Below are 27,173 nucleotides of genomic sequence, written 5' to 3' on the forward strand. Positions count from 1 at the left end.
ACGCCTATTTTGTAGGTAGTAAGGCTTCCTGCGTTACTCATACACTAATCAATTAGCAAGTGGTAATGTAGATGTGCCAACTGGTTAGCACAGGAATTCCCACTCTCCGCCCTTGATTCATTCCCTCAAAAAACCCTCAAAAATTATACCTTCTGTTTACAAAGCCGCAGTAGTAGCTGTGTTGGCATTGCACACATCTTTGTAAACAGGGGGGTTAGCGTGCAGTTATTGCACGTACATTCAAAAACGACTGCATGACGCTGTAGCGCATCCTGTGGCAGTCATTTTTTGCTGCATTATGTATGTATTAGCACCTAATGCAGCTTAGTTAAAGGGCCCCTACATGAAGGCACATGCTTTGCAGCTGCATAGGCTACTCAAGATTTCATCCCAAAAGGCCTTAGGAGGTTAAATCAAATCTGTATTCTTCCATATTACAATGTCAGGTCTGATATCTTGAACAGTTCAGCACAGATATGAATTGTTTCAGCCTTTGTGTACCATCTAGTCAGACTACACGAAGTGCATTTAACATTCTCATAGGCATTCCAATCTATAGTTTGGGTAGCCACTGAATACGAGAAAAGTTTGAAAAAACAATGAAATGCAGTGAAACTGAGAAATCCAAGTAAAGAAGCAACCAGCAGAGACAGGGATAAAATCAAATCAGGAACACACGAACAGGTTGAAGACTGGTTTATTTAATTTTTGGATAGGATTATTTGCTGTATGTTTTCTGTGCTTGACATTTAAATTCCTATTATGCTGGACTCTAGCTCAGTTTGCCTGACACATATTCTAGCTGTTCACTTCTAGTTAAGTTGTCTGTGGCTGTCCACAGGTATGTTGAAGTGTATTGCAGAAGACGTATTTTCCATTCTTCTGAAAACAACATGGCTTTGTACAGTCAGTCCTGCCAGACCATAGCATCCATCAAGTCCAAAGACAACATTCAGAGGTGACAACACTCTTCTTTTCATGACTTGGAAGCCACATTTAGGGTTCTTATGCTAAAGCTTAGCGTGCACTAATAGACATTAGTCTGTGCTAAATGCCACATGGCCCATAGGTATAAAATAGGACATGCAACATTTAGTACCTGCTAAGCTTTAGTAAAGGGTCCCTTAGTAAAGAAAGAGTCAACACAGAAATATTTCTGGTAGTTGTTAACGTATTAGTGTGATTCAACCTAATTCCCTCCCTCTCTACCCCTCAATTAACTCCTCATTTTCTGCTTTTCCTATATAGACTGTGGAGAATAAGATTGAAGTCTTATAACTGTATCCAGTTAGATTATGGTAGGTGGCCCACTGTCCTCAGTTAAAGCATACTTGCTCACTCACCTTTGAAACTTTTGCTTATTTTCCCTAAACAATTGTCTATCTTGACTAAATTGTAAGCTCCACAGAGGAGGAACAGTTTCTTATGCGTTTTTATGCCTTGTAGCCCTATATCCATGCCCCCACCCCCGATATTCAAAGCTATTTAACCGGCCAGAAATGACACCTGGCCAGTTAAAGAGCACTTAGCTGGCTAACATTCAGCGCATAATTTGTGTTCAAAGTGTCCTCCTCAACCTTGACAAATTAACGAAATCTTCAATGCTACTGACTAAACATAATTTTGTTAAAACAGATCTTAATGGTCACTTCCTGAATGATACCATTTTGAAATAAAGGATCATCCAGTTTTTACAGCATCTTGCAATAACACCTGTCAATAATAGTGATAATTTTTTAATAACAGTACATTTGTTTTTGGGTTCTTTGGAAAAATGACCTGCTTTTTCCAGACACTGTGTAAACGATCATTAGCAGTAGTAGACAGGAAGCCAAAGTAATGTGTAATAGCACACAAACTAGACTGGTTAAAATCCAAATGACGCATGTTACCAGTTTTTGATTGCAGTTTTTTTAACAGTATGGTAAGGAAGTTCCAGTACTTACTGATTGAGAACAGGTGTGTATGCTGTCTTTTCCTCATCAATGATGGTGACCATTAGGGTAATTAGCTTTGGCCAAAATTCCAGATTCTTGATGGTTGGTCCCTGATCTTCCCGAGGGATATCTTGCTTCTTACCCTAGAAATATGATTGGAAAATCATGCAAATAATCTAAAATTTTATAGTTTAATTGATATCTAACCTTCACATCTTTTGGTACACTTTAAGGCATACAAAAGGGAGGAAATGAAGTTTTAGGAACAACTTCTTTCCATATAAATAAGCGTTGAATGAAAGTAAAATAAAAGTCAGGAGAGAAGATCTCAGACGGAAAATGATAATAAAGCAATAGTGTCTCCAAACCAGGGCAAAACTCAAATTTGCCTTGTAGAGGAGGATAATCTTTCTTACACTAAGGGTGAAGAACTCTTATGGGATTTTTATTTACTTAGAACCCTGTTTACAAAGGCATGCTAGTGTTTTTAGCACATGCTAACTGTGTAGTGGCCCATAGGAATATTATGGGCATCTACGTGGTTAGCGCATGCCAATTTTTAGCATGCGTTAAAATCTCTAGTATGCCTTTGTAAACAGGGCCCTGAGTTTTTCGCAAAATGGACCCAGTCTGCTATAGGAGATGCAAAAAGAAGGAAAACCAGGGGAACTGGGTTCAAGTCCTATTACAGCTCCTTGTGACTCTGAGCAAGTTGCTTAATCCTCTACTGCCCCAAGTACAAAATAAGTACCTGTATATAATATGTAAACCACTTTGATTGTAGCCACAGAAAGGCAGTATACCAAATTTTATTCCCTTCCCAGTCTACAATAGAAATGAATCTTGTTAAATTAAACAGAATTACGTGTGGGCAATGATTAAAAATTGTAATCACAATTAATCATGTGATCAAACCCTTTAATCGCACAGTTAATTGCACTTAATCACGAAATGCATTTTGGGCATTTCTCTTGCCCTTTCTTACTGGCTCTTTCCTATTGAACACAATCATCTCTCTCTATCTCTCTTACCTTCTTTTTTTCTTTCTCTCATGCCCCCTTCAGCAGCCTTTACCCAGTTTCTCTCATGCCCCCCTACCCAGCCTTCACCCAGATACTCTCATGTCTCCTTCCCCAGTGTTCACCCAGATTCTCTCATGCCCCCTTCCCCAGCCTTCAACCAGCTTCACTCATACCCCCTCCCTAGCCTTCACCCATTCTCTTATGCCCCCTTCCCCAGCCTTTACCAAGATTCTCTCATGCCTGATTTTTTTAAATGCAAACCTGCCCCCGCTCCCCACATTTACCTCAAACTCAGGATTTTCTCTTTTCCTCGCACTGCCTCAAAGTCCTTTTTCTTCCCCTACATGGCTGGGCTCTGCAGATACTTGAGCCGAACTGTGCAGGAAGTTGGGGAAGTCTTGAAGCAATTGAAACCGTGAGACTTCCCCAAATTCCTGCATGGTGCGGCTGAAGTATCTGCAGAACCCAGCCATGCAGGGGAAGAAAAAGGACTTTGAGGCAGTGCCAAAGAAGAAGAGCAAATCTGGAGCAAGTGTCCTGTGCCTGAGGTAAACGCAGGGGGAAGGAGGCAGGTCCCTGTTAAATACTCAGCCAGCATTAAAAAGCTATTAAGGTGTTTAACCCTGTTTACTAAGCCATGCTAGAGGCACGTTAGCATTTTTAGCGTGCGCTAACCATTAGCACATGCTAACTATGTAGGCGCCCACAATAGTCCTATGGGCGCCTATGTTAATTTTGTGCATGTGCTAAAAACGCTAGTGCACCTTAGTAAACAGGGCCCTTGTTATTAATGTGTCAATTGCCCACCCCTAAACAGATTATATGAAAATATCACCAGATCTAAGGTCTCTCTCTTCCATATCTTTTTTTTTTCTCATTATGACTCAGACCACCAACTGGGTACATATGAAGTGACCCCACAACTGGTGATTTCAAGCACTGCAGCATACAAAGCAATAGAAAAATGGACACTGTAGACCCAAAGGTTATTTTCTTTGGGGACCTTTTTCCTAAGCTGCATTAGGTGCTAACATTTGCCTAACACAGCTTAAAATGGTGTACCATGGGACACGCTCAGGCATACTGCAGTAACTGCTGAATTAGTCCTAGTTAATCTGTGAGCTAAACTTTTTTGGGGGGGGAGGGGGCATGTCAGAGGGGAGAGAGAGAGCAGGCATTCCTGTGCTAAACAACACCTTCACATCAGTGAATGCTAAACTAGTTAGCGCAGGATTAATGAGTGAGCCCATACTGCCTACAAAATGAGTGGCAGTAAGTGATCATGCGGTAATTTTTTTTTTAATGACATTAATAGAAAAAATAGAAAATCAGGTCATTTTATGGCTGCGATAAAAATGGCCCTAGTGCATAGGAAAAACCTGTGCAAGGCCTCTAAGGCCCCTTTGTGTCGCAACTTAGTAAAAGGTCCCCTTAACTTCTAGTCAATCTAACAAAAATCTTAAGCAATACAGTGACCTATCTGTGAATCATAATGCCTCTGTGAATCAATATTCCTCTTTGTACTCTTTATTGTATGACTGACATATATGAGCTGAAAGAGACAGTATATCTCTTTAAACAGGCCTACGCAATCATTATAAATTAATGAAATGCTATCTTTCTGTCAATTAAATTACATCCACTGAAAGAGAATCTAGAAAGCTGGAAAGAGATCTGAATTTCCCCAAGAAGGAATAAAATTATTTTTCATATGTGCAGTGGAGTATTACATACACACTGTTATTATGAATCTGAAATCTGCATGAACAATTGAATTCCAATACAACATCCAACTTTAGTGTAGTAAAGTCTATAAATAATATTGATGGCCATGTATCATCATTAAAGGAATTAATTTGATATACTTTTTTTCAAGTGCAAAATATAGATTCTATATACTGTGCCTCGATTTCCACGCAGAAATCAAAGCATATTCTATAACAATGTGCATAACTTAGGGATATGTTTACTAAGGTGCGCTATAGGCACATTAGCATTTTTAACTCACGATGATGGTTGATGTGCGTTACATGCTAATGCGCCCATAGGAATGTTAGCGTTTAATGTGCCTTAACTTTAAAGACATGTTAAAAACGCTAACGTGCCTTAGTAAACATACCCCTTAATTAGTTAACAAGCTAATCAGTGCTGATAATTGAATGTTAACAAGCAATTATCAGCACTAATTGGCATTAATTAGAATTTATGCGCACTACTTGCTAAGCATATTCTGTAACATGGTGTGCATAAATTCTAAGTTGCATATTTGAAAAGTGGGTGTTGTTATGGGCGGAGAATGGGCGGATTATGGGTGTTTCTAAAATCTATGCACATTGTTATAGAATACACTCGCTTTGCGCCTAATTTAGGCGTTTGGATTTCCACCAGGTTTAGTTGGCGTAATTGACCGTGACTCAATTTAGTAATGTAGAGCAGCACTCAGCGTATTCTATAATGTATGCCTAAATTAAAACGTAAGTTATAGAATACATTTTCATTTCCACGCAGAAATCGAGGCATTATATATAGAATCTAGTCCAAAAGGCCTCATAAAATTAGGTCATGCTTAAAAGCACATGTAGACCAAGTAGGTGTGGCCTGGTAAAGTAGGCAAGAAGCATGGGCAGTCACGATTCACACCATATTTTACAAAATATGCATATATTTGACATGCTTTCCTATAAATGTCAGCATCCGCAATCTAGGTGATATTTCTGCATGATTTGTACTACTATTTTATAAAGAAATATAGGTACTTATAAGTCTTAATAAAAGGGCCCTTCTAAACCGCAGTAGATTTTGCAGTTACCGCATGTAACTATAAAGGCAGGGGGTGTGCCTAGCATCTGCCCTCTATATACCACACAGGACAGCTTAATAATGCAGTCCACCATGTTACTTAGAGTGGCGGATAGCACAGGAGTACCCACAGTATCTTCTGCTGCAGGTAACATGTTGTGGCCCTCATAAAATAAATAAATCTCATTTGTCCTGGTGCAGCAACCCTACCTCATCACTCCCCATGATCTGATTCCACCCCCTCCCCATACACACACACATTAAAGTGCCGGGTATCTCCCTGATCCCACCCCCTTCCCAGCACATCAAAACATCCCCCTGATTCCCCCAAAACACTGATCCCTAACTCCATGGCCCGATCCACCTTCTTTTTAAAATTATTTATCAATCTGCAACTTAAGTAAAACGCATATGCACTTGTTGAAAGTAACACAGGGATTTCCTAAATTGTAAATAGATACCCAAATGTCTAAGATCTCTCGGTAACTCATTCCACATTCTCACTAATATATAAGAGAAAAAAAGACTTAAAAATCTTCAAATATCTAACCCCCTTAGAAGATGGAAAATGTAAAAGAATAGAATCTCTCAACTTAGATAACATCTCAGGGGTAGGAAGAAATAACAGCGATAACATATACTGCGGGGTGGTGTCGTGTAAGATTTAAATGCCATTATACAGACCTTGGAAATTAGTCTGGCCTGTATAGACGATCAATGGGCTCTCTCCAGCAAAGGGGTCGCTCTGTCAAATTTCCCAGCCGAATAAACCAGCCTGACCACAGTGTTCTGCAACTTCTGTAATTTCTTCAGGAGTCAACTAGTACATCCTGTATATATCAAATTATAGTAATCTAGCTGGTTTATTATTAAAGTCTGAACCAATAATTTAAACTGAGTGCATTTAAAACAATTTTGAACTTTCCTTAAATGTCTTAAACATAAAAAGATTTTCTTTGAGAGTTGAGCAGCATGTTTATGAAAGGATAAAGTGCTATCTAAAACAATACCAAAGACCGTCATATCAGGAACCAATGGAAAATTATTTCCATTAATGACTAGATTTTGATAGAGAGCAATCTGATTTGATGGATAAGATATACAAAATTTACTCCCCTATTTACTAAGCCACGCTAGTGGCTGCCTCGCAGCAATGTCGACAAAGCCCATTGAAAGTCGGCATTAGCATACGGCAGCCACTAGCGCACTTTAGCAAACAAGGGGGTTAGTCTTTTCGAGGTTTAGTTTTAACCAACGTGCATACCAAGGACGGGGCGGTGGGTGCAGTTTGCCCTGAGTTAAAGGAGCAAGAGGATGCACTGACCAGTTGCACGGCTGTCGGCTTTGCCAGTCCCCTTCCCTTTATGACATCAACTTCCAGGGCAGGGGGCCAGCAGAGTCGACAGCCATACGACTGCTTAGTGCATCTTCTTGCCTGAATGGGGGGGGGGGGGGTGACGTGTCTAGTGGAGGGGGGTTGCTCCGCCTTGGGTGGCAACCAAGCTAGGTATGCCACTAATGTTAACATGGAGGGGCATAATCGAATGAAAACGTCTATCTCCATGGGCGTTTATCTCCGAGAACGGGTCCGTGAAGGGGCGGACCGAACCGTATTTTCGAAAAAAATAGACGTCCATGTTTTATTCGACAATTTGTGAGCTGGGCGTTTTTGTTTTTCAGCGATAATGGAAAATGAAAGCACCCAGCTCAAAAACGAATAAATCCAAGGCATTTGTTCGTGAGAGGGGCCAGGATTCATAGTGCACTGGTCCCCCTCACATGCCAGGACACCAACTGGGCACCCTAGGGGGCACTTTTACAAAAACAAAAAAAAGGTAAAAGAGCTCCCAGGTGCATAGCACCCTTCCCTTGTGTGTTGAGCCCCCCAAATCCCCCTCAAAACCCACTGCCCACAAGTCTACACCATTACTATAGCCCTAAGGGGTGAAGGGGGGCACCTACATGTGGGTACAGTGAGTTTGGGGGGGGTTGGACGACTAAGCATTAAGCAGCACAATTGTAACAGGTGGGGGGGGGATGGGCCTGGGTCCACCTGCCTGAAGTCCACTGCACCCCCTAACAACTGCTCCAGGGACCTGCATACTGCTGCCAGGGAGGTGGGTATGACATTTGAGGGTGAAAATAAAAAGTTGTGAAACATCATTTTTTGTGGTGGGAGGGGGTTAGTGACCACTGGGGGAGTCAGGGGAGGTCATCCCCGATTCCCTCTGGTGGTAATCTGGTCATTTAGGGCACTTTTTGGGGCCTTATTCATGAAAAAACAGGGTCCAGGAAAAGTGCCCTTAATTCTAGCTACAAACGCATACTTTTTTTCCATTATCGGCGAAAGGCGCCCATCTCTTTTTGGGTGATAACCATGCCCCAGTCCCGCCTTCACCACGCCTCTGACACGCCCCCGTCAACTTTGTATGCTTCCGCGATGGAGTGCAGTTGAAAACGTCCAAGTTCGGCTTTCGATTATACCGCGTTATTCGTTTTTGTGAGATAAACGTCCATCTCCCGATTTAGGTCGGAACTTGGGCGTTTTTCTCGTTCGATTATAAGCAGGATAGTATTCTGCTCTGGTTCTTATAGCGAATGTGGATTTCAGAATAGGAACTATCAAGGTAACATCATCTGCATAAATAAAATGCTAACTGACTAGTGCGTGCTTAGTGCATGAGCCCTTACTGCCTACATAATGGGTGGCGGTAGGGGCTCACATGCTAATGTACACAAACGCTAATGGCAAAATTAGCAGATAGCCATTAGTAAAAAAAAAAATTGCCCATTTTACCCCAGCAGTAAAAATGGCCTTACCACATGGGAAAGACCCACATAAGGGCACACTAAGGCCACTTTTTACTGCTGTGTGATAAAAGAACCCCTACATGTGCTGAAGACCGATATGTAGAGAATGACAAGGACAAAAGAAGAAATGCTAAACATTTCTGTTTGGTGTTCATGGAATAACAAAAGACTATGAGAATGGAATAGATTCCACCACCATCCATAAAAGATTGTAAAGAACCTGGAGAACTGATAATCCTTGGATACTAAGGAGTCCTTTTACTAAGGTGCGCTGAAAATGGCTTGCGGTAGTGTAGGTGTGGGTTTTGGATGCGCGCCGATCTACTTTTCAGCGCGCCTGTAAAAAAGGCCTTTTCTAAAATTTTTGCCAAAAATGGACGTGTGGCAAAATCAAAATTGCCGCGCGTCCATTTTGGGTCTGCCACCTTACCACCAGCCATTGACCTAGTGGTAAAGACTCACACAGTAACCGAGCAGTAATGACCTATGCGCACCAAATGCCACTTGGCGCGCGTCCGATACGTGCATCCGAAAAGAAAAATTATTTTTCGGACGCGGGTATCGGATGTGCACCAAAAATGAAATTACCGCAAGAGCCATGCGGTAACTCCATTTTGCCACACGTTGGGCACGCGTAGACGCTTACACGGCTTAGTAAAAGGGCCCCTAAGGGAGCTCAGAGAGGTTCTAGAAGGTTCACTGGAGGATGTGTTTAACACATCCTCGGGGAAAGGTTCCACAAGATTGGAGAAAGGCATATGTGGTCCCTTTGTGGTGGGAAAAGTAATGGCGATGCCACTGAAAGAAAGGATAATACACTTTCTGCAGTCCAATGGGCTGCTTGATCCAAAGAAACATAGATGTTACCAGATGCATATTTCTGCCAAATGATTCTGATTGAGTTCTTTGACTGAGTAACTAGAAAACTAGATAGAAGGCTTCTTGGATTTCTACAATGCTTTTGATATAGTTTGTCAAGGGAGGCTTGTAAATAAACTGAGCAGCCTGGGGGTGGATCCTAAGGTTGTGAACTGGGTCAAACTTTAGTTGACTGACAAATGACAAAGGGTGATGGTAGATGGGATTCATTCAGAAGAAAGAACAGTGAGTAGTGGAATACCTTAAGGGTCAGTCATAGGGCCAGTTCTGTTCACTACCTTCATAAGTGATATTGTTGAAGGGTTAGAAGGGGAAATTTGCCTTTTTGTGGGTGCCTTGAGGATCTGCAACAGAGTGGACACCTCAGAGGGAGTAGGCAACATGAGAAGTGATCTATATAGACTAGAAAACTGTTTTAGGGCTAGCAGTTAATCATTAAGGTAAAGAAGTGCAGAGTAGTGCATGATGCATTTGGGGTGCAGAAACCCAAAATGTGGAAACTTAAACGACTAAAGCCTTTCTTCCCGAGAGAAAATTTTCAAAACCTAATACAATCAATGGTCCTAACTCATGCAGATTACTGCAACGGAATCTACGCGGGATGCAAAGATCAACTCACAAAAAAACTCCAGATCGCCCAAAACACAGCAGCCAGGCTGGTATTTGGTAAAACACGATTCGAAAGTGCCAAACCCCTCCGAGAAAAGCTACACTGGCTCCCAATCAAAGAAAGGATCATCTTCAAAATCTGCAACTTGGTCCACAAAATTATTTACGGCGTAGTCCCAGGATACATGATAGACCTCATAGATTTACCAACCAGGAACAGAATCCGATCATCACGATCATACCTAAATCTACACTTCCCTAATTGCAAAGGATTAAAATACAAAACAACTTACGTATCCTACTTCTCCTACATAAGCGCAAAACTATGGAATGGACTCCCAAAAGCTGTGAAAACAGTCCATCATCATTTAAACTTCAGGAAATAATTAAAAACCAACCTCTTCAAAAAGGCTTACCCCACCGATCCACCGTAAATTCCCACATCCAGCAACACAGCATAACCAATGATCTTACTGGACAATATACAATCTACATTCCCTTCGACCCTCATGTTGCCTGATACACACCTACCTCATTAGACCACAAATGAGGTCTACAAATGTAACAAATAAATAAAAATAAATAAATAACTAAAATTGCTGTATGTGATGCGAGAGAATGATGTGCATGCACTAGGCGAGAGACCTCAGGGTGATACTATCTGACGATCTCAAGATGGTGAAACAATATGGTGGTCAAAGCTAGAAAGATGTTAATCTGTATAGAGAGAAGCATAACCAGCAGACAGGAGAGGAGGTCACAGTGCCCCTGAACAGATTTGATGAGGCATCACTTGGAGTACTGTGCTCAGTTTTGGAGGCTGTATCTCACTAAGGGGTCCCTTTACTAAGGTGAGCTAATGATTAGTGCATACTACATGCCACACAGCCCATTTTATATCCATGGGCTGTATGGCACTTAACACACACTAATTTGTTAGCGTACGCTAAAGCTGTTAGCGCACCTTGGTAAAAGGTCCCCTAAGGATATAAAGAGGCTGGAGTTGGTCTAGAGGAAAGCAACCAAAATGATAAGAGGTCTTCATTAGAAAGCAGTTGCTGATTCACAAGACATTGCCTTCTACTGTACCCACGACTTTTTAAATTTCCTATGGAGCCTCTCATGAGAAACTGTATCATATGCCTTCTTAAAATCCACATACACTAGACTGACTGGTTCACTTTTATCAATGTTTTTCCACATGTTCCAAGAATTCTAATATCTTTGTAATAAGAGTATTGCTGTATGCATTGTGAAATCCCACAGGAATACAAATAGAGGGACAGTATTTTAGTTGCCTTTATAACAATTTATCACTAGGAGAGCAATTTTTGTGAAATGATAAATTAGCATAATCTTCATGGATTTAAAGGGACGAAGTTTATAACATGGCATTTGTGCATCTCAAATAATACAGGATCCTTTTACTAAACTGTGCTAGTGATTCTCGGCACGGCAAATGAGAGGAAGCCCATTCAATTCCTATATGCTTCCTCTCGTGCTGCACAGGAATCATTAGCGTGGCTTTGTAAAAGAAGCCCATAATGTCAAAGGAGAGAATAAGAGATGTGAGGAGCAATTATATAACTAGGGAGCCCTTTTACTAAGGCATGCCCAAAAGTACCCTGTGCTGGTGTAGGCGCGTGTTTTGGATGCACGCTGGTCCGTTTCCTCAGCGCACCTGGAAAAAAGGCATTTTTTTAATGTGCCGGAAAATGGACGTGCGGCAAAATGAAAACCAGCGCATATCCATTTTTGGCCTGAGACTTTACCACGACCCATTGACTTAGCAGTAAGGTGTCACACGCTAATCAGGCAGTAAGCATCCAGTGCATGTCAACTACCGATTACCGCCGGGTAGGCGCCACGCAGTAGCAAATAGAAAATATTTTCTACCACGTGTTTTGGGCACACGCCAAAAATGGAATTACCGCCCGGGGCATGTGGTAGCCGGGTGGTAGTGACAATTTGACGTGCATTGGACACGCATAGGCACCTACGCGCCTTTCTAAACGGGCCTCTTGGTGCCTGAGATTAGGCACCCCTTAGCACGCATATATGCACTAAAACATAGTACTTCATAATTAATTTTATTTGAATACCACCCATTAAATTCATATCTAAGTAGTTTACATAAATATATCAAAAAACTGAATTAAAAGAAAATAAGAAGGGGCAAAAGGGATAATGATCTAGATATGTTAGCACTACTTTTTTACTGTCCTGTGTTATCTGGATACTGGAGCTAAATGTCTCTTTTTCTATGTAACTCCCGGCTCAGTTTCCACATTCGTTCATTCATTTATTAAACTTTTATACTGCCTATACTGCCAATGCATATCTAGGTGGTGTACAATAGTTGTGATATACAATATAACAATCTAAAACATCAAGTTAAAATAACTCTATTAATCCAGATAGGAAAGAAGACAACAGCCATTCAGAACAACTCAAACACAAACAAAAAACATAACAAAAAATTAATGCCTGAACGTTCTAACCATTCGGTCGACAATCTGAAGTTCTTTGAAGCAATAGCCAAAGTGAAATAATGAGTTTTCAAACAATTTTTAAATTAAGTGAATGACATTTAACCACCTAATTGATGAGGAAGGTCGTTCCATAGCTTAGGAGCCAAAAAGACACAAATTTCGGGCGCCATTTGGATAGCGGTGGAGTAGTCTCCAGAGATTATCAGCAGCATTAGACAGACAGATTCCATAAATGGCACTCAAAAAAAGCAGCTGAAAAAAATCCGCATGGAGTGCTATTCTATAAACTGCACTCCAAGTTGTGCGCCATCTTTAGAATAGCACTTAGAGCCGATTCCAGCATCAAACCTTGGGCATGGGGATTTCCACCAAATAAAACCTGGTGTAAATCCTATTGTGTAAATTAGGTGCAGATCCCCAATATTCAGTAATATTGCACACAGCTGTGGTGAATGCCCCTGACCCTCCCAAGCCCATCCCATAGCCATGCCCCCTTTTGAATTGCATGCTATAAGATTTGTACAGGGATCTTTCTAGAATAGCACTTATAAAGATGTGTGCGCAAATCCAAATTGTTGCCAATTAACACCAATAATCGATTACTAGCACCCAATTATTGGTGCAAATTAGTTCGTTAGCCATTTTAATCATACCTATAAATTTGGCTGCCATTTATAGAATCTGGGGGATATGTCTTGCCTTGGTCAGCGGCAATGATAATGGGTAGCAATTGTCATGAACAGATAAGTAGTGATTTTAGAACAGGTGTTAGTTATACCTATACATGGTGGCATGTAGAAATTTAAAGGAGGCATGCTTGGGGCATGGTTTGTGTGTTTCTTAAAAGTACATGTGTATTTCATATTTTATGTTTGTGTTTTTTGAGATTTGATAAAAGGTGATGAATAGTATAAATGATAACAAATAAACGCAGAAAAGAGCTCCATCAAAATATAGAACAGAAATCAACATTCATTCAACAGTACCATCGAAAAGTTATAAAAGAACCTTAGGCTGGCCGATTGAAAAAACTCTATAAAATTTGAGGAATCAAACAATTAAAGGCTAGTGAAAAAGATAAGTTTTCAAAGCTTTTTTAAAATTAATAAAAGATAGCTCTGATCTTAATGAGTGTGATAAATTGTTTCACAAAAAGGAACCAGAAAAAAATGGTCTAAATCCAGAAAAATTTCCCGGTTGGCATTTGCGCAATTCAAGTCACACATAACTGTGATCAAACTTCTGGGGTTTGGTGGAAAGCTTGAATGGGACGGAGGGAGGGAATTGTGCACACTTCTCTGATGTTCAAAACTACCTCTAATTGCAAAACGTTTGAGTTTTGGAAGACAGCTCTTTTGTCATTCTCCATGATCATGCAGATTTCCAAAATCTATGTGTATATGGTACGACTTACATGTATAAGAAGCAAAATCCACACTTATATACACTCATAGCATTACTTATAAGTATAAACTGCTTTGTGGTGCTCTTTTTTGAACTTGTTTTTGTAAAATGCTTTTTCTTGTTCCTGGAGCCAAATATGCACACTTCTTTATTGGTGCTACATGTACTATTGAGAAGGCTCAATGTGTTTATGCAGGTAAATGCATATTTGCCCCCGTAAAAGTGCAATTGGAATATTATCTCCTGTTAGTGTGGATACTAGTACGTATCCAATTTCTATCGGGAAATCTTGTATCAATTAAAGGAGAGCTATTATTGTTTTTACTGCTTTTGTTGTCACCACGGAAACAGAATCCTTTGTATTCACCTTTCTGAGTTCTAGTATATGTCTTACTCTTTTCTAAATAACATCACAATGGTAAAGCACTTCAGAAAAGTCTTGGTATCAGCACTTGCAACAGAGGACACACAAACAGATCATACATGCTGCATGTCAGCAATATTTTTTATCCGGAACCAAAATTCTTTTAATTGAACACGATGCACTGATGTTTTTTTTTTTTTTAATTTGGATTTTGCAACTTTGATATCAGTATATTCAATATGTCTGCCCTGTACCTATGAGTACATGGGCGCTCTAGTTAGGATTTCAATAACATTGCGATTAGAAAAAAAAATGCAAGGAGAACGAAAATCTATAAAGTGAATCCTCTTGCAATTCCCAAACAAGGGATAAGGTTACTTCTGTCAAGATCTCTGATGCTTATCTACCTTTAGGCTTTTCTCACTCCATTAAGCCACTGAGCAATTTAAAAAAGAGCAGGGAGTAAAAAGAAAGAGATGAAACTCCTTAGATGCAGACGCTATCAATAATTCTGTTAGCACAAAGTACTGTCACAATAGGAGGAATGCTTCTTCCAAGACTGAAAATTAAGAAAAATACCAACAACACATAGAACCCTAACACCCCCCCCCCCCCCCTCCACGAACAAATCTATGGCTGATGCAATATATTTTGGGAGCAACACTAAAGGAAAGAAAGTATGGTCTTCTTCTTAGGTATGCATGGATTTTCTAGTGCTTTGACTTCTAGAAAATAGGGAGCTATTGTTAGTAATATGTCATTTATCTTTAAAATCAAGCATTGTACTGGAAGGTTGGAGAGTGGCCAATGTAACGCCAATTTTGAAAAAGTGCTTCAGAGGTGATCCAAAAAATTATAGACCAGTGAGCCTGATGTCGGTGCCGGGCAAAATAGTAGATACTATTGTAAAGAACAAAATTACAGAGCATATATATAAGCATCGATTAATGAGACAAAGAGGGGCATTTTCGATATGTCTAAGTCCAACTTTGGACATTTTGCAAAAAAAACGTCCAAAATTTGAATAGGAAAGAAGGTCACTTTCAAAAAAGAAAAACTTCTATCTTTTGTTTTCGAAAATACAAGGTTTTGTGATTTTGGACATTTATTTTTGGTCCATTTTCAAACAAAAAAACGTCCAAGTGCAAAACGCACAAAATCAAGCCATTGAGATGTAAGAGGAGCCAGCATTTTTAGTATACTGGTCCACCTGACATCCCAGGACAGCAATAGGGCACCCTAAGGGGCACTGCAGTGTACTTCATAAAATGCACCCAGGTACACATCTCACCATTTCTCCCCTATCTTGTCTGCTCAGCCCCCTAAAACCCACCCAAAATGCACTACCCCCCTACTTCTCTTGTATTATAAATCGAGTTTTGGAGGGCTCACAGTTTCCTCCACAAGTGTAACAGGTAGGGAGAGGTATGGGCCTGGGTCCACCTGTCTGAGTGCACTGCACCACCACTGGACTATTTCAGGGACCTGCATGCTGTTCTAATAGACCTGAGTAAAACATCTGAGGTTGGCATAGAGGCTGGCAAGTAATGTTTTTAATCACATTTTTTGGGGGTGGGAGGGAGTTAGTGACCACTGGGGGAGTAAGGGGAAGTCACCCCTGATTCCCTCCAGTGGTCATCTGGTCATTTAGGGAAGCTTTTTGAGCCTTATTCATTATAAAAACAGGTCTAGCTCAAAACATCTTAGTGTTAGTCTTGGACAGTTTTATTCTGTTCCATTATGGCTAAAAAATGTCCAAGTGTTAGGAACGCCCAAGTCCCACCCTTAACATGCCCATGACATGTCCCCTTGTGATTTGAACGAACTTCTGACATACCTGATAAAAAAAACAAAAATACTAGGACTAGGTGGCACGCAATGAAGCTACTAAGTAATAAATTTAAAACAAATCAGAGAAAATATTTCTTCACTCAACGTGCAACTAAACTCTGGAATTCGTTGCCAGAGAATGTGGTAAAAGCAGTTATTTTAGCAGGATTTATTTGGATAATTTCCTAAAAAAAAAGTCCATACACCATTATTAAAATGGACTTGGGAAAATCCACTGCTTATTTACTACTACTACTTATCATTGTACGCAGTGCTGTACACTTGAACACGAAGAGACAGTCCCTGCTTGACAGAGCTTACAATCTAATTAGGACAGACAAACAGGACAAACAAGAGATAAGGGAATATTAAAGTGAGGGTGATAAAATAAGGGTTCTGAACAAGTGAATAAGGGTTAGGAGTTAAAAGCAGCATCAAAAAGGTGGGCTTTTAGCTTAGATTTGAAAATGGCCAGAGATAGAGCTTGACATACTGGCTCAGGAAGTCTATTCCAGGCATATGGTGCAGCAAGATAAAAGGAACGGAGTCTGGAGTTAGCAGTGGAGGAGAAGGGTGCAGATAAGAGAGATTTACCCAGTGAACGGAGTTCCCGGGGAGGAATGTAGGGAGAGATGAGAGTGGAGAGGTACTGAGGAGCTGCAGAGTGAATGCACTTATAGGTCAATAAGAGGAGTTTGAACTGTATGCGAAAATGGATAGGAAGCCAGTGAAGTGACTTGAGGAGAGGGCTAATATGAGCATAACGACACTGGTGGAATATTAGTCGTGCAGCAGAATTTTGAACAGATTGAAGAGGAGAGAGATGGCTAAGTGGGAGACCTGTGAGAAGCAAGTTGCAATAGTCTAAGCAAGAGGTGATAAGAGTGTGGATAAAGGATCTGGTAGTGTGCTCAGAAAGGAAAGGGCAAATTTTGGTGATATTATAGAGAAAGAAATGACAGGTTTTAGCAGTCTGCTGAATATGTGCAGAGAAGAGAGGGAGGAGCCGAAGATGACCCCAAGGTTACGAGCTGATGAGACAGGAAGGATGAGAGTGTTATCCACAGAAATAGAGAATGGGGGAGGAGGAGAGGTTGGTTTAGGGGGAAAGATAAGAAGCTCAGTTTTGGTCATGTTTATTTTCAGATGGCACTGAGACATCCAGGCAGCAATGTCAGACAGGCAGGCTGATACTTTGGCCTGGATTTCGGCTGAGATTTCTGGTGTGGCGAGGTAAATCTGGGAGTCATCAGCGTAAAGATGATACTGAAAACAATGGGATGAGATCAGAGTACCAAGGGAAGAAGTATAGATGGAGAAAAGAAGAGGTCCCAGGACAGATCCCTGAGGTACACCAACTGACAGTGGGACAGAAGTAGAGGAGGATCCACTAGAGTATACACTAAAGGTACGCTGGGAGAGATAAGAAGAAAACCAGGAAAGAACAGAGCCCTGAAATCCAAGAGAGGACAGCGTATCAAGGAGTAGGCTGTGATCAACAGTGTCAAAAGCAGCAGATAGATCGAGAAGGATGAGGATAGAATAGAGACATTTGGATCTGGCCAGGAACAGATCATTGGAGACTTTAGAAAGCACTGTTTCAGTTGAATGAAGGGGGCGAAGCCAGATTGAAGTGGATCACGAATAGCTTGAGAGGAAAGAAAGTCAAGGCAATGGCAGTGAACAGCACGTTCAAGTATCTTGGATAGGAAAGGGAAGAGGGAGATGGGGTGATAGTTGGAAGGATAGGTAGGGTCCAATGAAGGATTTTTAAGGAGTGGTGTGACTACGGCATGTTTGAAGGCATCAGGAATAGTCGCAGTGGACAGTGAAAGATTGAGGATATGACAGATAAAAGGGATGACAGTAGGAGAGATAGTGTTAAGTATATGGGTGGGAATTGGATCAGAGGAACAGGTAGTTAGTTTTGAGGAGGAAATAAGATGTGTAGTTTCCTCTTCAGTGATTTCAGAAAAGGAAGAAAAGGAGGCAGGGGTTGGAGGGTTGAGAGAATGGACTAAGGGAAGGAGAGGTGGAGGTGACCTGGTTGAGAATTCAAGTTTAATCTTGTGAACCTTATCATGAAAGTACTTAGCCAGAGTCTTGGGGGAAAGTGAAGGGGGGGTTGGAGGTGAAGGCACTCTGAGGAGAGAGTTCAGTGTGGCAAAGAGACGTCGAGGGTTTGAGTCAAGAGAATTTGTCAACTGGATGTAATAGTCCTGTTTGGCAAGTAAAAGAGCAGACTGGAAGGAGGTCAGCAAGAATTTGAAATGTATGAAGTCAGCATGGGCACGGGATTTCAGCCAAAGGCGTTCGGCAGAGCAGGCACAGGAACGTAGGTAGCAGATTCTAGAGGTCAGCCTAGGTTGGGGTTATTTCTAGGATAAGCAGCATAAAATCTATTTTACTGTTCTGGGATCTTGCCAGGTACTTGTGACCTCAATTGGCCACTGTTGGAAACAGGATATGGAGCTTGATGGACCTTCGGTTCGTCCCAGTATGGCAACATTTATGTTCTTATGCCCCCTCATTGTGGAGCTCCTTTTCAATTGAAAATATTTGCCTCCTGTGCATTTATGCCATGCAGGAATTAAAATGCCTCAATCATATCTCTCTCTGTTACCTTTCTTCCAAAATATACATATTGATCCTGACAATATTATAATAAAAATGACATGAAGAGAAATATATATAACATACAATAGAAACTTTGCAGGCAGACCAGTATCCATTACATATTATATTACTAAAGAAAAATAGGCACCTTCGTTCTTTAATAGAATAGGCTCCTACCAGGCACCCTCTGGGTACCTAATTTTAAGCACTTTATTACAGAATTGGTATCTAAAGGCACTGCAAAATAAATAAATAAATAATGCACAAAGATTTGCAGGTACTTTTTCCTTGGGCAACTTTTCAAAGTGAAAGTAAACGCATTGTTCCATGTTCCCTCTAAGTTGTGTGGTAGTCAGCTGCTGATGTTCTTACTGTCAGGCTTGCCTTAGCAGTCTTGAGATTTGACTTGTGTGGAACAAATAGGCTCTGTGGGATTCTTGGGAGACCTGCCTGCCCCACAAAACTGAAACCATGAAACTGCTGCAAGAATTTGGGTGGCTGGCTTTCACACAACTTAGAGGGAACCTATATGTTACAAAATTCTTGGGTTAAAAACTCCTGTGGACTTTGGAGTAATGTGGGCAGTATGAAGACTGCCCTTATACAGTAGAGGTATATAGTATACTACTTACAATGTCAACACAATATGTAATAGATCATTTTAATTGACAGTGTAGGGTATAAGCAAAGATGGAACATATAGATAGGTAAGAGAATAAGAAGAGTTAGAAAATAAGTTGTCTAATTTAAAGAAAGGTGCACATGAGGTCAGAGAGATGGTTAAACTTTCCTATCTTATTTTTAATGCTTCAGCATTTGTATATAGACATTTCAAATTGTCTTTTTTCCTTGCATCTAAAGGCAGCTTTGAAGTTAATAGGGATAATTTGCATCCTTTACTCTGTTCTCCCATTGAACACTACTGGCTTTCTTTCACTATTATTGAAACCTCTTATCAGGATTAGCTAAAGATCCAGTATCAATAGTATCCTTCAAGGATATGCCACACTAAACCATGCACTCCTGGGTGACTCTCAGCTTTTCCCCTCATTTTAATTTAAAAGCTGATCTACCTCCTTTTTAATGTTAGAGCCAGCAGCCTGGTTCCATCCCAGTTAAGGTGGAGCCCATCCTTTCGGAATAGGCTCCCCCAGAATGTTGCCCAGTTCCCTAAAAAATGTAAATCCCTCAATCCTGCACCATTGTCTCAACCACGCATTGAGAATTCAAAGCTCTGCCTGTTTGTTGGGTTCTGTGCATAGAATGGGAGCATTTCTAAAAATACTACCCTGGAAGATCTGGATTTCAGCTTTCTACCTAGGAGCCTGAATTTGGCTTCCAGAACCTCCCTCCCACATTCTCCTATACCCAGTGCTTTTTTTGTAGAAAAAAAGGTGCCGGTACTCATTATGGGTGGGGTCACCACATATGGCTCCACCCTTTTATAGCCACACCCCTTATACCAGCCATGGCGCATATAATCAGACATCATTGAAAATATTATACTAGTATAGGAGAAAAAATAATGTGATTTTTTTTCATTATAAATAATTTCTATAAGCTGTTACAGCTCCAGTATACCCAGTGCAAAATAAGACAAATTCCAAACACTAAAATGAAAATAAAATGATTTTTTTCTACCTTTGTTGTCTGGTGACTTTGTTTTTCTATCCATATTGGTCCCAGTCTCTGATTCTGCTGCTCTCTATCTGTTCTCTTAACTCCATTTCCAGGACTTCCTTTCCATTTATTTCTTTACTTTCCTCCTTTCTTCTTCATTTTTTGCCCTGCATCCATAAGTAAAAGCTGAGTCCTCCTCCATGGAACTGACTGGAGGAGGTATAACGTGGATCCAGCTTTTGCCTATTTTGTCCATCCATGTGCAGTTTTTCTCCTCTCTTCCCTTTCCCTCATCTCCATCCATGTGCATCTTCTTCTTTTTTCTTTCCTCCCCTCCATCCATGTCCAGCATTTCTCATCTCTCTTCCCTCCTCTGTATCCATATAAAGCAATAATTCTCTAAGCTTTAGTAAAAGACCCCCAAAATAAATAGGTCCATTCCACTTTACCAAACAGCTTTTCGGCATCTAAAGAGAGAACTGTCAAGTTTCCAGAATCCTTAGAGGTGTCATAAAGAATAATAATAAGGCGTCTAATATTATCAGAGCCAAAATGATTATGTATAAAACTGGTTAGATCTGGGTGGATACATTAATAGCTTACTCCAATGTTTCTAAAAACAATAAAAATTATTTGAAATTAAAAATAAATATTTTTTGAGGAATGAGTTAGACAACATTTGCAAGGAAAATGCAATAGGAACTTAGCCCCAAGTAAAACAACCTGGGAGTGCAAAAGAAGAAATTTCTTCCTGCGCTCCTGTGTAGCCTTAGTTAAATTAGGAAAAAACATAATTTTTTACCCATAAAGAGCTTTTGTCTGTGGTGAAAATAAAGTTCCATAACATGATCTCTAGTTTGAGAAAATATGAAAGTCACAATAAGAGTTGTATGAGACAGTTTCCGAAACGGAGTTTTCCAAAAACTCTGCCAAACTGAGACTGTCCTGGCATATGTCTTGAATTTCAAAAACCTGATCAGCTCCAGAAGAAACATTAACATTTATCAGCTTAATATTTAGTGGAATATAATACGACTAGACATTGGTGGAAATAGCCTCTTTGGAAATTAATAAAGTCTCTTCAAAATAATTCTTCAGTAACTGTGAAGCAGAAAAAAACTGAATGCTCAGAAGAACTGAGGAAACACAGTTTTCCAGGTACTCAATTCTCCTGTTGGCCATGAGTTTATCTTTAACCAGAGCAAACCGAACTTTCTGGGACTCAGCAAACAACAGAAACCTTCTACATTTGATTTTGGACAGATTCCACGGCTCTATCAGTTTTCAAAGTAGTGGAACTAAAAGACACCACCGCATTTGTAAGAGAAGTCACAGACACATACAAAGAAGACAAGCCTTCCCATACCAAATTGAGTGAATCTTGCTCAGGCCTCACCAATGCAGCAGGTACCTTTACCTGTTGAAGAAAAGCTTCCTTCTCCAAAGTAATAGACACAACTGAGGGTAATGTAGCTACAAGCAAAGGAATCCGTCATCCGGCGGTTCTCATCAGCTCCTCCCTGAAGAGATGAACGGGTGTCACACTTACCCGGGAGCTTCCTTCCCCAGTCTCTACACTGACCTGCGATGGAGAGCACTGCAGCTCACTTCTGGGTTGAGTCAATGCAACGGAGGGAGCAGAGCTTGATGCTGGTTCGGACTCAGAGATACAACTGAGTCACCAGGGGCTGCTGTTTCAAGCGGCTCAATAGGAGAATCCAGCACTCATCAGCGTCGGACTCAGAAGCGAATGGTGCAGGCAGCGATTGAGAGAGGCTGGCAGCGCGTCGGAGCTTCCCTCTGCGAGTCCCGCCTATGCGGAAACAGGAAGTTTTAGGTGGGACTCACAGAAGGAAACTCCGATGCTGCCAGCCTCTCTCAATCGCTGCCTGTTCGCTTCTGAGTCCGACGCTGGCTGGCAGGCAGTGAAGGAGGATGGCTGGGGAACGAAGAATCGCTGGATATGGGAGAGGTGAGGGCAGGGGAGAGATGGAGAATCGCTGGATATCATGGGAGGGGAGGACAGGAGGAGAGAAAGGTGCCGGTACACCGTACCATTGCATACCGGCACAAAAAAAGCACTGCCTATACCATTAGTACCCACATGCACCAAGACAATTGGCTCCTCCTCACCTATGTGACATATGAGGTCCATCAACTTCACACCAGACAAGTAAGTGACCGCAATTCTCACTTCCACCACCCAGCTATCTACATGGCTAATAATCGAATCACCAACTATAATAGCCATCCTAACCCTTCCCTCCTGGGCAGAAGCTCCTGGAGACACATCCTCGGTGCAAAAGGATATTGCATCTCCTGGTGGGCTACTCCTGGCTACAGGATTATTTTCAACTTCACCAGGGTGATGCTCTCCTTTTAGGAGACCTCCCTCCTCCAAGGCAGCACAGGGGCTGCCAGACTGGAGGTAGGACTTCTTTACAATGTCCCTGGAGGCCTCCTCTAGGTACCTCTCTGTCTCCATCAACTCCTCCGAATTTGATACTCTAGCCTCAAGAGAACGGACTCATTCTCTGAGAGCTAGAAGCTCTTTGCATCGAGCGAACACATATAACCTCTCACCAACTGGGAGATAATCATATATGTGATACTCAATGCAGAAGACTGGATAGCAACCCTCTCGCTACTGGACTACTGTCTGCATCTTAGTATTATTGAGCTGTTTAATTAAAACTTCTTAAAGTAATAGGGATATTAGATTAATATAAAGAGCCTTAAGATTATAAGGCATAATGTGTAATTTATTTAGTGTTTGCTTCTCAGAAACTAATTAAATGTAATTAAAACTATTAAGAACTCTCATTTTGTTATCCTAATTGGAATAATTGACTATAAGTGAAGTGATGTGTCAGGGTGGGTTGGAGCTGGGTAGGTGGTGGGTGGGAATGAAGACTTAATTAGGCCCTGCTGTGCCATCTAGAGGACATCTGTTAATGCTGTGGCAGAAAGTTCAAGTTTTAAAACTATAGGGGAAAGGGTATGGAGACTAGTTAATAAAGTTTGCTTTTTTTTTTCTATCTTTACCAATAACCTACAATTCCTCTTTTAAATCCCAGTCTTTAAATTACCAAAGCATGGAGCAAAATAATGTTCACTTCTCTCAGAACTTCTCAGAAATATAATGGCAGTCTTTTAATAAGGCTACTTTCAATCCCCGTACAGTTTTATAAGACTCCTTCAGCAGTTCTGTGTGTATAATCTGTATTTGTAAGACTATTTTTTCCTTTAGCTCTTGGGATGTACCATCTCTGCACACACTAATTCTCATAGATTACATTGCAGACATGAACTATTCTTGTTCTTTATTCATTTTTTTAGATCTTTATGGGGCCAATCTATGATTTCAAACCTTTATGAGCATATAGACATTGAGGGGCATAATCGAACGAAAACGTCTATCTCCATGGGCGTTTCTCTCCAAGAACGGGTCCGTGAAGGGGCGGACCGAACCGTATTTTGGGAAAAAATAGACATCCATGTTTTATTCGACAATTTGTGAGCTGGGCGTTTTTGTTTTTCAGCGATAATGGAAAATGAAAGCGCCCAGCTCAAAAACGAATAAATCCAAGGCATTTGTTCGTGGGAGGGGCCAGGAGTCGTAGTGCACTGGTCCCCCTCACATGCCAGGACACCAACTGGGCACCCTAGGGGGCACTTTTACAAAAAAAAAAAAAAAAAGGTAAAAGAGCTCCCAGGTGCATAGCACCCTTCCCTTGTGTGTTGAGCCCCCCAAATCCCCCTCAAAACCCACCACCCACAAGTCTACACCATTACTATAGCCCTAAGGGGTGAAGGGGGGCACCTACATGTGGGTACAGTGGGTTTGGGGGGCGGTGTGGAGGGCTCCCATTTACCAGCACAAGTGTAACAGGTGGGGGGGGATGGGCCTGGGTCTACCTGCTGACGTCCACTGCACCCCCTAATAACTGCTCCAGTGACCTGCATACTGCTGCCAGGGAGGTGGGTATGACATTTGAGGGTGAACATAAAAAGTTGTGAAACGGCATATTTTTGTGGTGGGAGGGGGTTTGTGACCACTGGGGGAGTCAGGGGAGGTCATCCCCGACTCCCTCCAGTGGTCATCTGGTCATTTAGGACACTTTTGGGGGCCCTATTCGTGGAAAAACAGGGTCCAGGAAAAGTGCCCTAAATTCTCGCTAAAAACGCATATTTTTTTTCCATTATCGGCGAAAGGCGCCTATCTCTGATCGGCCGATAACCACACCCCAGTTCCGCCTTCACCACGCCTTTGACACGCCCCCATCAACTTTGTGCGCATCCGCGATGGAGTGCAGTTGAAAACGTCCAAATTCGGTTTTCGATTATACCGCTTTATTCGTTTTTGTGAGATAAACGTCTATCTCCCGATTTGGGTCGCAATATAGGCGTTTTTCTTTTTCAATTATAAGCTGGATAGTAAGATGATGAATGACTTGTATCTTATTCTGCGCTGTTAGTATTTTTCAATTCCATTTCAGTGCCCTCTTTTCTGATCTTCTTTCAGTGATTTGTGATGAACTGTCACACCTCCCTCTACTCCTACGTATATACCTTCCTGCTCAAGTTCCATTATCTTACAGTCTTCACTCAGGGAGATGTTTTCAGTTTTGCTTCATTTACCTTTAAGGAATGTCGCCTTGCTATTTGTCTAGGCCAACTGTCTTCCGGATGTCATTTGAGAAGCTCTTCCCTGCTCAAACTGATGATTGAAATGCTAGGTGTGATGTTTTCTGCAGATCATTAGTGTCTCTGGCATTAATGCCCAAGGAGTTAATAAAAGTACTTGGCAGATTTACTGCCAGACAAAACAAGAGTAGTGACAGATAATTTCCCTGAAATATTCCTCACTAAATCATGATATTGGAGAAGACAAATTGTCCATCTTCATAACTCAGATGAAGTATACTTTCATTGCTTTACGTATGTTTAAGTTATGTATGTGACTATAGGGCTCATTTTCAAAGCACCTAGGGGGTCTTTTACTAAGCCATGGTAGCATTTTTAGCTCACGTTAGAAATCAGCTCACAGCAAACGCTGAGATGCCCATAGGAATAGAATGGGTGTCTTGGCATTTACCAGCAGCTGATTTCTAAAAACGCTACTGCGGCTCAGTAAGAGACCCCTTTAGACATAACAAAGTTCCATAGGTTTGCTTTGAAAATACACCTCAATGGGTTCAGTTCATTGATTTTGTGGTCAGAAAGCAGGATGAAGCAAATAGCTACTCAAAATGTCCTGTGAATAATGTTTGATATTCAGATTTGGAGCATAGATTACATCAGATGCTGGCCATGAGTAAACAGCGTGATAACGAGCATATAAAGCCCCATTTTGCATAAGGGTTCTATATGGGAAATGGGACATTCAGATTGGGAATTCACATTGAAGATATTTTTGTTTAAAGATGCATTGGGGTCTGAGCTTGCATAAAGTCCCCTGGTCCCTCTCTGCCACTTGGCAGTGCAAGTGTAGTGAATACCCTGGTTCTGCATAACAATGCTTTCTCTACCCTTCTCTATTTAACTCTTCTCTCAGCTATTATAGTTCTTTTCCTCTTTTTTTTTTAATTTTAATGTTTGTGACCCACCCACAAAGCATTTACTTATGTTGTGGTATATCAAATGAAATAAAACTTTAGACATGAAAGTTAAAAACTAATGGACTTTAAAATGTGATCAAAGGCAATGAATGATGATGTCAGTTTCAAGAACTTTTTTTAAGCTGGTGTCTTTCTGTTTCTGCAGTCATACTGGAAGTTGTCTTGTGAAGTAAAGAGTCCAACAAATCCCCCGAAGCAGCTACAGTGAAACAGAGTGAGATCATTCGGGAGATTATGATTTGGATGAAGCACAGGCTAGATGAAGATTATTTTTTTTTTTGAAAGATAAGTTAAATGTGTTTCTATTTCTTGTAAGATACTACAGTGATTTAAATGGACTATGTGAGCACATAATAGAGATGGACTGACTTTATACATTATGGGGGAAATTCTAGATATGGAACGAATGTTACACGCTACTTCCTCTCAGAATTTTCAGCATGAAAAAGTGGATGCAACAACTGGGCACTGAAACACGACAGAATGGCAGATCCACACGAAAACATTCTTACACACCCATTTAGTGCCTAAGTGTTTCTGCGTGAACCTACAAAGGGGGGCATGGCCATGGGAGGGGCAAGGGTGGGCAAGGGGAGTTCCCTTAAAATGCATGCAGTTATAGAATTTGGGGGATCCATGCCCAATTTGCATAATGGGATTAACATCTGGTTTCAGTTGGTGTAATTGTTAGTGCCCAAAATTGAACATTAATCCTGGTGCTACACACTATTCTATAAAGAGTGCTGATCCCAGAACACCCATTAAAGAATACCGTTCAGTGCCAATTTTTTAATGCTGAATTTTGAGTGCTATTTATAGAATTTCCCCCTATTTGAATATATAGAGATGGACTGACTTTACACATTATCCCCTGGATTCTACATAAGGTGCAGCGAGTTGCGCACGTTACACTGGGTGCGTGTCCAATTTATACACGTACTTTAATTAAGTCATGAGCCAGTGATGATAATTGGATGCAACAACCAATTATCAGCACTAACCGGCAATAATTGGAATTTACGTGTGCTTCTTTTTAGGCGTATTCTAAAAAACCACACATGTAAATACTAATGTGTGTAGCTAAAAATGGGGTGTGGCCACGGGAGGAGTGTGGGCGTGTTGGCGGCGTTCCACAAATTTATGCACATGGTTATAGAATTCGGGGGAAC

The 27,173-nt window shown here is 41.1% G+C and overlaps 1 protein-coding gene across 5 annotated transcripts in view; it reads right to left on the bottom strand.

Annotated features, from left to right (window-relative positions):
* Nucleotides 1-27,173, bottom strand: part of UNC13C (unc-13 homolog C) — a 921,443-nt gene that overhangs the window by 246,910 nt on the left and 647,360 nt on the right. For all 5 annotated transcript variants that reach the window (XM_030189213.1, XM_030189208.1, XM_030189204.1 and 2 more), the window contains one exon: nucleotides 1,947-2,080. In XM_030189213.1, the coding sequence (XP_030045073.1) occupies nucleotides 1,947-2,080 (134 nt within the window). The remainder of the gene's footprint in view (nucleotides 1-1,946; nucleotides 2,081-27,173) is intronic.

This window comes from Microcaecilia unicolor, chromosome 1 (genome assembly GCF_901765095.1).
Source record: "Microcaecilia unicolor chromosome 1, aMicUni1.1, whole genome shotgun sequence".
In the NCBI taxonomy this organism is placed as follows: Eukaryota; Metazoa; Chordata; class Amphibia; order Gymnophiona; family Siphonopidae; genus Microcaecilia; species Microcaecilia unicolor.